We start from the raw sequence: 11,690 nt of genomic DNA on the forward strand, positions 1-11,690 counted from the left end.
TCAGAGGGCGAAAGGGAAGCGTAAGGAAACGGGCTCCCAACCGAGAAGGCATTTTGGAGAAACCTTCAAACCAAAAAACGCGGGTGGAAACCCACGTGACTTCTCCAAAACTTTTACACCAACTGCTGCAAAGGCGGGAACGTCCAAATTTGCAAGGGACATTGCGGAGGCAATCGCCCCGAAAAGTGCCAAACAGATGTCCAACATCGGCACTTACGATGGTATATCTGATCCAGACGATCATTTGAACAGGTTCATAGTGGGGGCAACCGTCAGTAGTTGGACGGAACCTACGTGGTGTTACATGTTCCAATTGACGCTTGTTGGGGCAGCTAGAGCGTGGTTCGATCGTCTACCGGTCCACCACATCTACGATTGGGCAGACTTCCAGCAGAAGTTTAGCCAACACTTCAGCCAACAAAGAAAGTATACCGAAGAGCAACGGACAATCCTCAATTGCATTCGAGAGGAAGATGAATCTTTGCCAGACTTCATCACTCGCTTCAACTCAAAGAAGCTAAGTCTGGGTAATATTAGCGAAGATCTTGTTCGCGCTGCTTTCATCCAGGGCGCGAATGACCCAGAGCTCATCCGCACCTTAACGGGTAAAGATGGCATGCCATCCACATGGATGCCATCATGACAGCAGCTAAACGCTTTGCGGAAACGGAGAAGCAACTGGGTAGAGATCTCCCCCAGAGCACAAACCTCTACACCCAGAAAACAAGAGAAGACAACGTCCTTACCGCCCGACTAAACAAAAAGCGGAAGCTAGGCATTTGGCAGTCAAGGGTAAACTTTGACACCTCATCCGGCTTGCAACATCGGTTAGGCGGAAGGGATAACGTACAGTCGAACCATAACTCCAGATGGACGCCACTCACCAAAAGCGTCACCGAGATATTCGCCACTGAGAAGCTCCCATGGCCAAAGGCTCCAATAATCCGACATCGCCACAATGCTGATCGGAGCAAATACTGTGACTTTCACAGGACAAAAGGCCACAACACTGAAGAATGTACAGACGTGAAGGACATCGTCGAAGCATTTGTCAGAGATGGGACGCTCGCGCACCTCGTGGCGTAACGAACGCTGAGCAGGCTGATGCGTGTAGAACCCCAGTTGGGGAAAACACGAATAAAATTGCAGCTTCAATGTTGGAGACTACATACTGCGTAAACAACGAGATCCCGAACCAGGTGCATATCGGCTCGATGGCACCCCCATCCCAACAACATGGAAGGGAGCTCAATTACACAGTTTGCATGTAGATCAATTCCAAACTTGTAAAGAAAAGGCCCAGAGCCACTTCTAATGGAAATGATTCTCCTAAGAACATTGATGCTGAAAATATTACATTTATACTTATGAACTTTCCACACTGATATGCCGGTCTTCACCGCATACATAAGTGGGGAAGTCGTTGCTTGTGGAAGGCGGCAAAACCCGCATAAACACAAAAAACGGCAAACCTTCACGCAGGTCAGTCATAGGTAAAGTTTGGTGATCCCACTAAATGAAAGTGCCGGTCCTAACCGCACAAATCATGATAGAGGAAACCGAACTAACCTATTGACAACCGCGCGTCGAACGGTTAATTTATTCAAAACACTGATGCCGGTTTTCACCACATAAATAAGTGTAAAGAAATCGTTGCGTGGGGACGACGGCAAAACCAGCATAAACACAAAAAACGGCAAACCTTCACGCAGGTCAGTCATAGGTAAAGTTTGGTGATCCCACTAAATGAAAGTGCCGGTCCTAACCGCACAAATCATGATAGAAGAAACCGAACTAACCTATTGACAACCACGCGTCGAACGGTTAACCTATTCAAAATACTTAGAAAATTTCTAACGAAAAGATGAGGAAAACCTCCACGCAGGTCAGATATAGGTGAAGTTTAGCCATCCTACCAAGTGCAAGTGACGGTTTTACCCGCACAATCACGAAGGAGGAAGCAAAACTTCAACCTATTATCTACCACGTTCAAAGGTTAACTTATTCTAAACACTTAGAAAATTTCTAACGAAAAGATGAGGAAAACCTCCATGCAGGTCAGATATAGGTAAAGTTTAGCCATCCTACTAAGTGCAAGTGACGGTCTTACCCGCACAATCACGAAGGAGGAAGCAAAACTTCAACCTATTATCTACCACGTTCAAAGGTTAACTTATTCTAAACACTTGGAAAGTTGCTAATTTAAACTAAAGTATGCATGAGCAAGTCATATAACGTTTATAAAGCAAGTCATCCAGTGAAAGTAGCGGTCTTACCCGCACAAAGATTTATATTTCATAATAATTCATTACAAGAATGGCCGGGTAACTACCCGCCTACAAGAATATAAATCTATACAATGTAAACCTATCCTAACAGTGAGAAGGGATCTTAAGGTTCAAGCTTCAGGACCACTCCCTCCAAACCCACTTGTACCCGCACCATCAGTTGGCTGTGGCGGTTCAAGGAAGGTCTTTATAATGGTTAGCCCATCATCAGCAGCAGCAACTTCGTTCACCTTCTCCACCACCGGATGCGGGAAGGCGGCATACTGGTTCACTGCTTGGTCATATACAGCTTCAGTATCCACATCATATAAAGGGAAGTTGGAAAGCGGGATGCCTTTCTCAACGAACCCTAGACCAAGCAGGAAGCCGGCCTTTTCCCCATCCTCATGAGAAGCGTTGAGGGCTGAGCTCATGGCATCGTCGTATGATGTGTCCGTGAAGACTCGATGCACAACCTACAAGAAAAATACAAGTATCAAAACCTTTTCTATTTACAAAGAAAAGCGTAAAGATATTATGAAATTACGCATACCTGAGACAACGCTTCTCGAAGAAGCCATTCCTTGGCAACCAGAGCCTCCTGGAGGGCAGCTTGAGCTTGGTTACGGGCGCGTTCGGCTTCACTTTTGTTAAGGTTGGCGAGCAACACTTCCTTAGCAGCAGCCTCTTCAACGCCCTTTAGCTTCCGCTCAGTGTGGTCAAGCACGCCCCTCTGGTCCAAGATCTCTAGGAGCTTCTTGGCGTCTTCCATAGCCAAGGAATCATGAGCCTGCTGGAGCCTCTCTAGCTTGGCTTTAAGCTCCTCGTTTTCAATGCGTTGAGGCTCAGCAACAGCTTCAGCCTTGGTGGCCCTCTCAGTTGCGTTCCGTGCAGTTTCCTTAGCCAGCCGAAGCTGTTCGTTAACAGCTTGGGCAGCCTTGGAACGGGCCTCGAGACGGGCCTGAACTTCAACTTCAAGGGCCTGGAAGGCCTTCTCCTTTTCCGCAGCCACTGCGGCAAGCCTCTTGTTCTCCTCCCGGATGGCCCGCGCCTGAGCCACTTCCAGGCTACGCGCTGTCTTTAACTTGTCGTTTTCACGACAAAGTAACTCGACGCGCGGCTGCATCCGGGCAAGGAGAATCCGCAATTCATTCGACAGCCTACCCTCCTGGTAGCTGGACATGGCTTCCCCCAGCGCACCGGCGGGGGCGGCGTGGCGCGCCCATTCGACGCATTCTACAGGCGTCTGAAGGGTTGTTCCTCGGCGGATGTTCCATCGTGGAACATACACTTCATTGGAATCCGACACTGCAAAAGCAAAACGCAGTTAGGAAAAGATGATAAAAAAATATATATATATAAAATAAAGGCCAAAATAACCCTACGCACCTGTAGGGTCGACGACAGGCCTGTAGCCGCCAAACCCATCACCCGAACCTAACGGATATCCATCCAAGAGGTCAGGCAGATGGGAAGGAGGCAGAGATTGGCTTGACGCCCCAACCCCGGACATACCTGAAGGACCGGCCATAGTCGCCGGCGCCGGAGGAGGCATAGCGGAGGCCGCCGTGGTAGAAACCGGCGGAGGTGAACTCACCAGAGGTTAACTCACAACCGCGGCCGTGGCTGCGGAAGAATCCACAGAAACATTCACCGCCGGCTCAGTGAAAGAATCAGTGAATATGGCACTGACAGCCGGCGGAGATGTCGTCACAGTTGGAACAGTTGGCTCAACTGGGCGAGCAACTGAACCAAATGAAGCAGGCGCAGCCGCCTGGGTCATCGCCTCAGGTAGGTTGACCAAGCCTACCGTCATGGGTCCGGAGGTGCTCCTCCCCGCTCCACCCTGGAATGCGGTAGCATCCACGCCTGTACAAAGAAGATATAAGTATAATGGCGGAAAGATATGAAGTTAAAAGTAAAGGAAGTTTGTACTTACGGGTTTTCTTGAGCCTAAAGGTGCGAACAGGCGGGGACGAACCCGATGGAGCCGGCCTCTTCACGCCGCTCACCGTCGTCGTCCTGGGCTGCTCGGAGGTGACAGTCGTCTCAGCCTCCGGAGCAGTGGTCTTATCACCACCAGGGTTCCCCGCCACCTCCTCGCTTTCGGTCTCTGAATCAGACCGATTCACCGGATCGGCAGTGGAGGCAACCTTCGCCTTCCCCTTCCCGCCGGCAGCCTTCTTCTTCCTCGCCAATAAAGGACCATCTGCGGATTCCTCATCAGAAGATGACAAAATTTGAGGAATTTCCGCAGAGGTTTGAGCATTGATAGGGCGAGGGTCAAAAAGTTCTTTACCTAGCCGCCTGGCGCTCAGGATCTCGTGGCCTGGCGGGTAGACCTCCAAGGTGTACCACCCCTGGATACACCTCCAGGAGTAGAAGGTCAGATCTTCAACCCCTTGATCCGATTGACCAAGGTGTACCACCCCTGGATACACCTCCAGGAGTAGAAGGTCATCAACCGATCTACGTGGGGCTCCACGCCCAGAATGAGGCACACCCACTCAAAGTGGCGGATCTTGGCGATTGCCATCGGGTGTACCTCCGTCAGATGCACACCGTGCCTCTCCAAGACACGGTATACAAACTTCGTCAATGGGAACCTGAGATTCCAATAAACGAAGAATGCAGCGTACACCCCTATCTTGCCCTTGGGGGCATCGTACACCGTCTGGTGTGGCTCCGGAAACTCAGGCTCGAACGGCTCGAGCATGAACTTCCGGACGACGTACTGATAGAGGTCGGCCGGAAGAGCACACTGGCACTCGCCAGCAGTGCTCTTGTCGTCCTTTTCGGACGTCGACGTCGGGTTCTCGACGAACAACTCAGACTCCTCGGCAGTGGCCTCAAAATCACGGGTAGAAGACATGTTTCGGATGTACAGAAAAACGATTTCAGAAGAATGCTCGACGGAATAGTGAGTATTCGCCGGAAATCGTTTAGAAGATGAAGAGAGAAGTGAAAGTGTGGACTAAGGTGCACCCTCTCGCCCTTTATATACTCATCGCAATTAATGCGATGAATTTAATGCGGAAGAGAGAGAAATCGCATGTGCAATGAAACTATGACACATGGCAAAGAGCAAGCTGGCAACAGCTGTTGAAAGGACGCGTGCCATTAATTTCGCGGCCACGCGCCCGAAAAATCACGCCCACGCGCCTGGAAAAGCGCCTGGAATGACCATATACTGTCACGTCGCCATAACTTCCTGCACGTCCTGACACTGTCAGAAGAAACCGTCGGACGAGGTTTCAACAGTTTGGACTGTTCTTATCCTTTCACCAACTCTTCGAATTTCAAAAAGATTCAAAAGTAAGCGGGAAAATACCCCTTACCTTGGCAACCAAGAAACTATAAGACAGGTGCGAGTACAGTGTTAAGGCAAAACCCTTCACATACTTAGCACCTGCAGGGAATTGAAGCCAAGAACACCTCGGCAACCAAGTAACCATAAAACGGGTGCGAGTACAGTGTCAAGGCAAATCCCTTCACATACTTAGCACCCGTAGGGAATTGAAGCCAGGAATACCTTGGAAGTAAAGTAACTATAAGACGAGTGCGGGTACAGTGTCAAGGCAAAACCCTTCACATACCTAGCACTCCGCAGGGAATTGAAACCAAGAAGGATCTTCTGGGCAGTGCTTGCGGAAACGGGAATAACATCCCCGCATAGCGGGAACGTCGAGAACTAGATTGTTTGAACCTCCAAGATGGAATTGGTTGTTTAAACATAATTGATCACTATGTTCAAAACTACCAAAACCTCATGGAGAATCTACACAAGTGGAACTCAACGCCCCTGACTTGCGAGGAGGTTACAGACCTACCCGCATCATACCCAAAGATCAAGCAGAAAAGTCGGGAATTTCTGCACGTGACATTAGGACTTCCGCGGGAAAAATCCCCATGGAAAACCTTAAAACTAAAACCTTTTCAAACCCCCTTGTTTAAGCCCAAAAGTTCACCTCACTTATTAAACAATTCATGAGAAGAACATTGGACTGGGGGGACTTGAAGAGGTAGGTCCCAGCAGAGCCCAGTTGGACCCGCAAGACTCACCTTGAAAAGGGACGTCTGCGCAGTTGAACCCGCAAGACTCCTTAACGGACGTCTGCGCGGTTGAACCCGCAAGACTTAACTTAAAGGGACGTCTGCGCCGAGACCTACTGGATCCGCAGGACCCACCATGCTCAGAGACGTGACGTCCTTACGTGCAGTACGCAAGCTGTTCCCGCAGGAAAAGCCTCCCAATGGTGAAGTACTCTGCCTGTTCCCGCAACTGCGGATACAAGCCATCAGGGAAGGCTACCTGCGCAGCAAAGCTACACGCACAAGGCACTTAACTCTCATAATAATTCAGTAGTCACCTGAAGAAGGAATGAGCAAAGCCGGGAATACTCCCGCACAAAGCCGAGAATACTCCCGCCCAAATGAGCCAGTCCGTACGGTACTGGAGGATCTTTTGTACTGTACCTGACGAGGTATGGACAAAAGATCTGACCAAAGATACGACAGCTCACTGACAACAGCATGACGAGCAGCACGCTCTTGTACTGTATGTCACTATTAGCCGTTGCATACTCACCAACCTGTCGGAGGACGTGCATAGCCTGCAGTTGGTGGAACAGGAATAGTACACAGCTGGTCTGGTCACTATCAGCCGCTGCCTACCCACCAACCACCAGCATGGCATGTGCGTAGCCCACAGTTGGTAGAACAGGAACACTATTCAGCCGGCTGTACCTTCTTGGAAACCTACCTTCGGCTATAAATACTCCAACACCTTGGAATGGTATGATCATCTTGTATCTTATCTCATATCTCATATCTTGATATATTACCTGATATCTGCTCTAGTCATTCTCTTAATATACACTTATATTCAAGAGCAATCTAGTCTGATTCTCACGCCGGAGGGTGGTCACAAGGAGGTACCCCCCCTTCTCAGTGACGAGCTCACGGTGTCTGTTTTGCAGGTTATCAGAAGAACCATCTTTGCCGGATCTAACCCCTCGTGGGAAACATCTATTTAACCCCCAGATTATCCGTAATCTGCCCGGGGTCGATTAGTGTTTCTTCAATTTCACAAATATCATGAAAGCGCTACAAATCACCTTCGGTTTAACTAATAAATGAACATTTAAATAAAAGAAATACAATTATCGTGCATGAAGTAACAAATATATGTTAGGGTGTAGAATTGCGACCACCCTCCCACACGAGAATAAATAACTATATTTTGAGGCTCCCACGTGAAAATAAATAACTATATTTTTTGAGGAGTGAACTGAGTAATGAAATCGGGTGAGGCCTCGTTACAATTGACTTGCATGGGTATAGATACCCATTTGGTCGAGGCGAACCTTTGATGGTCTCATTCCGAACCAATCGCTATCATATTTTGTCATGAGTGGGCCCATTTGGAGAATATTGTGCCATGATGACCACACACAAATCAAGAAATTGTCCAAAATAGATGTGGTGTAATTCGAGTGGGCTAGGTTTGACGTTGAACATAAATAAATAAACTCCACACTAATAATAACACAAGTCCATAAGTCACACCTTGTAAAGATGCAAGTAACCTCTTCATAAACTAGAGCATCCACGACAACAAACATTCACAAATTATCACATCATCACCACATCAAATTCCAAACTTTTTAAAAAACCCTACATTTTTCCATAACAACATACCTCTATTAACAAATTAAAAAATTATTATAAGTTATATGCACATAGTGTGTGTGTGTGTGTCTTGTCTTGAGTTTATCGTTTCACATAAATCTGGACTTACGAAGATGAAGCCGGTTTTGGATGGTCAATAGAACTAAACCAATAAACCTAATACCAGCGTGTCACAATGTCACCTTTATTGTTAGTGGAAATATTTGCATGTTTTCCACATGCAATATCAATAATGTATCATACAACTAGCCTAGCGAGTAGTGGAATATCGTGTGTCAATAATGGTTAATAACTTAATATACTCCCACACTGATTAAATATCATGTGTAACATAATTTAATAACTTACCGTGAATCACGGTCTCATGATTAACATACTCTTTTAGGTTATATGATATGGTTGAGTTTCCTTGTTCTCTGTCATTCGTCATATCAGCTTTTTATTATCACTCAACCATATCATTTAATCCATGTTCTCTAAATTCTATTTATATATATTTTATTTAAAAATAAAAAATAATAATAAAAGGGGATTTGGCAAAAAGAAGAGGACTCCGAGAGTCACGTGAGGGTCCTCATCCTCATCACGTCACGCATGAAATGATGGTGTCCGGGTGGTGTTGAGTGAGATCATTCTCATCATTTTGTCCACATAGGATATCATTCGTCATCCTTCCTTAACCACACCCTATAGCTACTATTGTAGATATCACTAGTCGCTAGTAAGACGGTGTAGTAGGAACTAGCGATTAATCGAATCGGATTTTAATGTACAATTTTCACTTTTATATATACACACACACATTTTTTTATGTAATTTTCAATTTTATATGTTTACATATACATTTTGGCCTCTGGCCCGAAATTGGTCGAAATCTCATTGGAAACCGCTGAATTTGGTCGGAATCTTGTCAGAAACCGCCAATTCTGACCAGAACATCGCCAAAAACACCGACTAAGTCCGATTAATCACAATTTTGACCGGATTTGACCATTGGCGGACTAACCCAAAATTAATCAATAAGATGAGACTAACAATTAATCAACGTATAGTCGGGATTTTTACACACACCGACACCATCATATCCTTACAAACTCCCACACGGATAAAATATCATGTGTAATGGAAGTTACCTTAAATCATGCACAACCATTGGATCCAGATCCTGCCAGCCAAATCAAATTATTAACCCATAATAATAATAATTTCACGATCTCGATCTCAAACTGCCAACACCACACCTTTATATTCACAACAATAAAATTCCCATTCATTTCAAATCAAATCAAATTCCTCATAATATTATTATTATTTTCACATACTTTGACTCGAAGGCGGATCAACCATCATGGAACCGCCTTCAACCACCGTCAACCAACTCAAATCATCCTCCTTCCGCCTCCGATCACCCTCGTTAAACTCCGTTCGCCTTCGTCGAATATTCGACTTGTTTGATACGAACAATGATGAACTCATTACCGTTGACGAGCTTTGCCGCGCCTTGATCCTTTTAGGTCTTGATACCAACATGAATGAATTGGATTCGATAATCAGGACGTTTATTCAGGATGGAAACTCCGGTCTCACGTTCGATGATTTTACGAATTTGCATAGGGAGATCGATGATTTGTTCTTCCGGTTAGATGATGGCGACGGATTAGGTAGTTGTTTGTGTTCGTTTATTTAACATTAGACGGACATGAACACCTGATCAGACAAATATCGGTGTTCATGTTCGTTGAAAAATGAACATGTTCGTGTTCATTCATTTAACTTTAAATGAACACGAACATGTTCACTTAATCGGACAAATATTTGTGTTCATGTCGGTTTGCTTAAAAATGAACATGTTCACTTAATCGGACAAAAATTTGTGTTCATGTCGGTTTGCTTAAAAATGAACATGTTCGTATTCGTTTATGTTTATATTTAAAATATAAACGAAACAGTTCACGAACATAAATGAACGAACGAAACATCTAGTTTGCTTTATTTAATTAAATATACACAAATTTTTGTTCAAGTTCGTTCATGTAGTAAATCATTTATTAAATAAATGAACAAATGAAGCATCTATTTTGGTTTATTTAATTGAACACAATTTTTTTTGTTCACGTCTGTTCAATTATTAAATAAATGAACAAACATAAATGAACGAACGAAACATCTGTTTTGGTTTATTTAATTAAATGAACACTAATTTTCTGTTCACGTTTGTTCATTTATTAAATAAATAAATAAATGAACGAACGAAGCATCTGTTTTGTTTTATTAAATTAAATGACCACAATTATTTTGTTCACCTATGTTAATAAATGAACAAATATAAACGAACTTCTCGTCAAAAGATTCACGAGAAGTTACTTGTTTACATGTTTAGCTAATGATAATGAGGATGAAAATGATGACGTTGCCGATAGTGGTAAACAAAAGGAGGCGGATTTGACGGAGGCGTTTAAGGTGTTCGACGAGGACGGGGATGGACACATTTCGGCAACGGAGTTACAAACGGTTTTGGTGAAATTAGGGTTTGCGGAAGGGAACGAAATCGGTAGAGTGAAGATGATGATCTCGTCCGTTGATCAGAACCATGACGGACTTGTTGATTATATGGAGTTTAAAGACATGATGCGTAATGTCATTGTTCTTCAGTAACGGGTTATGATATGTTGTGCACGTTTGTAAAATTGTTATTGACAATTAATTACATACTTGGAATTTAAGTTTAAGACATTTGATACAAATCAAATGTTTATAATTGTTATATTATTAAGTTTTTTTAGTTTAAACAATTATGTTGTCTTAACCGAGGCCAAGCTGGCTTCAGAGTTTGGCTTGGGGAGTTTTCTCGTGAAACAATACCGTCGGCTGCCACTTGACAGTAAATGTGTCGTCACAATGGCAGAACTCTTTGACGTAACACATGGTGAGACGAAAACCCGGATGAGGTCAGATTTTGAACTGACAACCTCACAAAACCTAGCTCAAATCTTTCATAGGCTATATATCCATTAAAGCGACACAAGTGGGGATTGAACTTGGGTCTTCAGTTGTTACAATTAAAATTATCATATTCCATTGACGGATATAATTTATTGGTTGGCATATAATCTCATTTTCGGGTTAATCAATTTTGCACGTTCTTTATATTTTAACACGCCAGTTAGACATGATGGGAAGGAGTACTCCTTCCTTGCCAAACTTCGCCGTACCTCAGAATCTTCGTTGGATTGATGTTCCTAGAAATATGGGTGAGGCTTCTCTAGGGCCTGGGGTTCCCGTCCCTCTCCGTTTTTCTCTCAGTAGTGTAATCATTTCCGTTTTCATCTAAAAATTTTTATACGTAGTGTATATTTACCCATTTTTGTCATAAAATTTAAGTCTAGCCCCCTCCGTTTATGAAAATTTCGGCCACCTCAGCGTTTTGATCGAAGCTTCGCCAGTGCCTTGAAACCACATTATCATACTTCGACTCCAGTGACAAACTTAAATGAGGTATACCATGCTTGTGTAGAAAACATGTACTTCATGTATAGTGGCGAGCTTGGACAAAGATGTTGAGGAGGCCGAACGAAAATACTCATTAAAAAAAACCGTAAACGAAGGGGGCCATGATCAAATTTTCGGTTGATAACGGGTAAATTTACACTACGTATAAAAAATGTCCGACGAAAATGGGTAGATTTACACTACTGCACAAAAAAACGGAGGGGGCCGAGGCCACCTGTAACA

At 44.5% G+C, this 11,690-nt stretch overlaps 1 protein-coding gene across 1 annotated transcript; it reads left to right on the forward strand.

Annotated features, from left to right (window-relative positions):
- The first annotated feature begins 9,064 nt into the window (after nucleotides 1–9,064).
- On the forward strand, nucleotides 9,065–10,737 carry LOC143611546 (calcium-binding protein CML42-like). The gene is made up of 2 exons (XM_077085745.1): nucleotides 9,065–9,619; nucleotides 10,339–10,737. The coding sequence occupies exons 1-2, from the start codon at nucleotides 9,307–9,309 to the stop codon at nucleotides 10,611–10,613; spliced, it is 588 nt and encodes a 195-aa protein (XP_076941860.1). The 5' UTR covers nucleotides 9,065–9,306; the 3' UTR covers nucleotides 10,614–10,737.
- The last annotated feature ends 953 nt before the right edge of the window (nucleotides 10,738–11,690 follow it).

The sequence above is a fragment of the Bidens hawaiensis genome, unplaced genomic scaffold (genome assembly GCF_021521415.1).
Source record: "Bidens hawaiensis isolate Kalapana, Puna unplaced genomic scaffold, B.hawaiensis_p1.1 tig00031487_1, whole genome shotgun sequence".
NCBI classification, from domain to species: Eukaryota; Viridiplantae; Streptophyta; class Magnoliopsida; order Asterales; family Asteraceae; genus Bidens; species Bidens hawaiensis.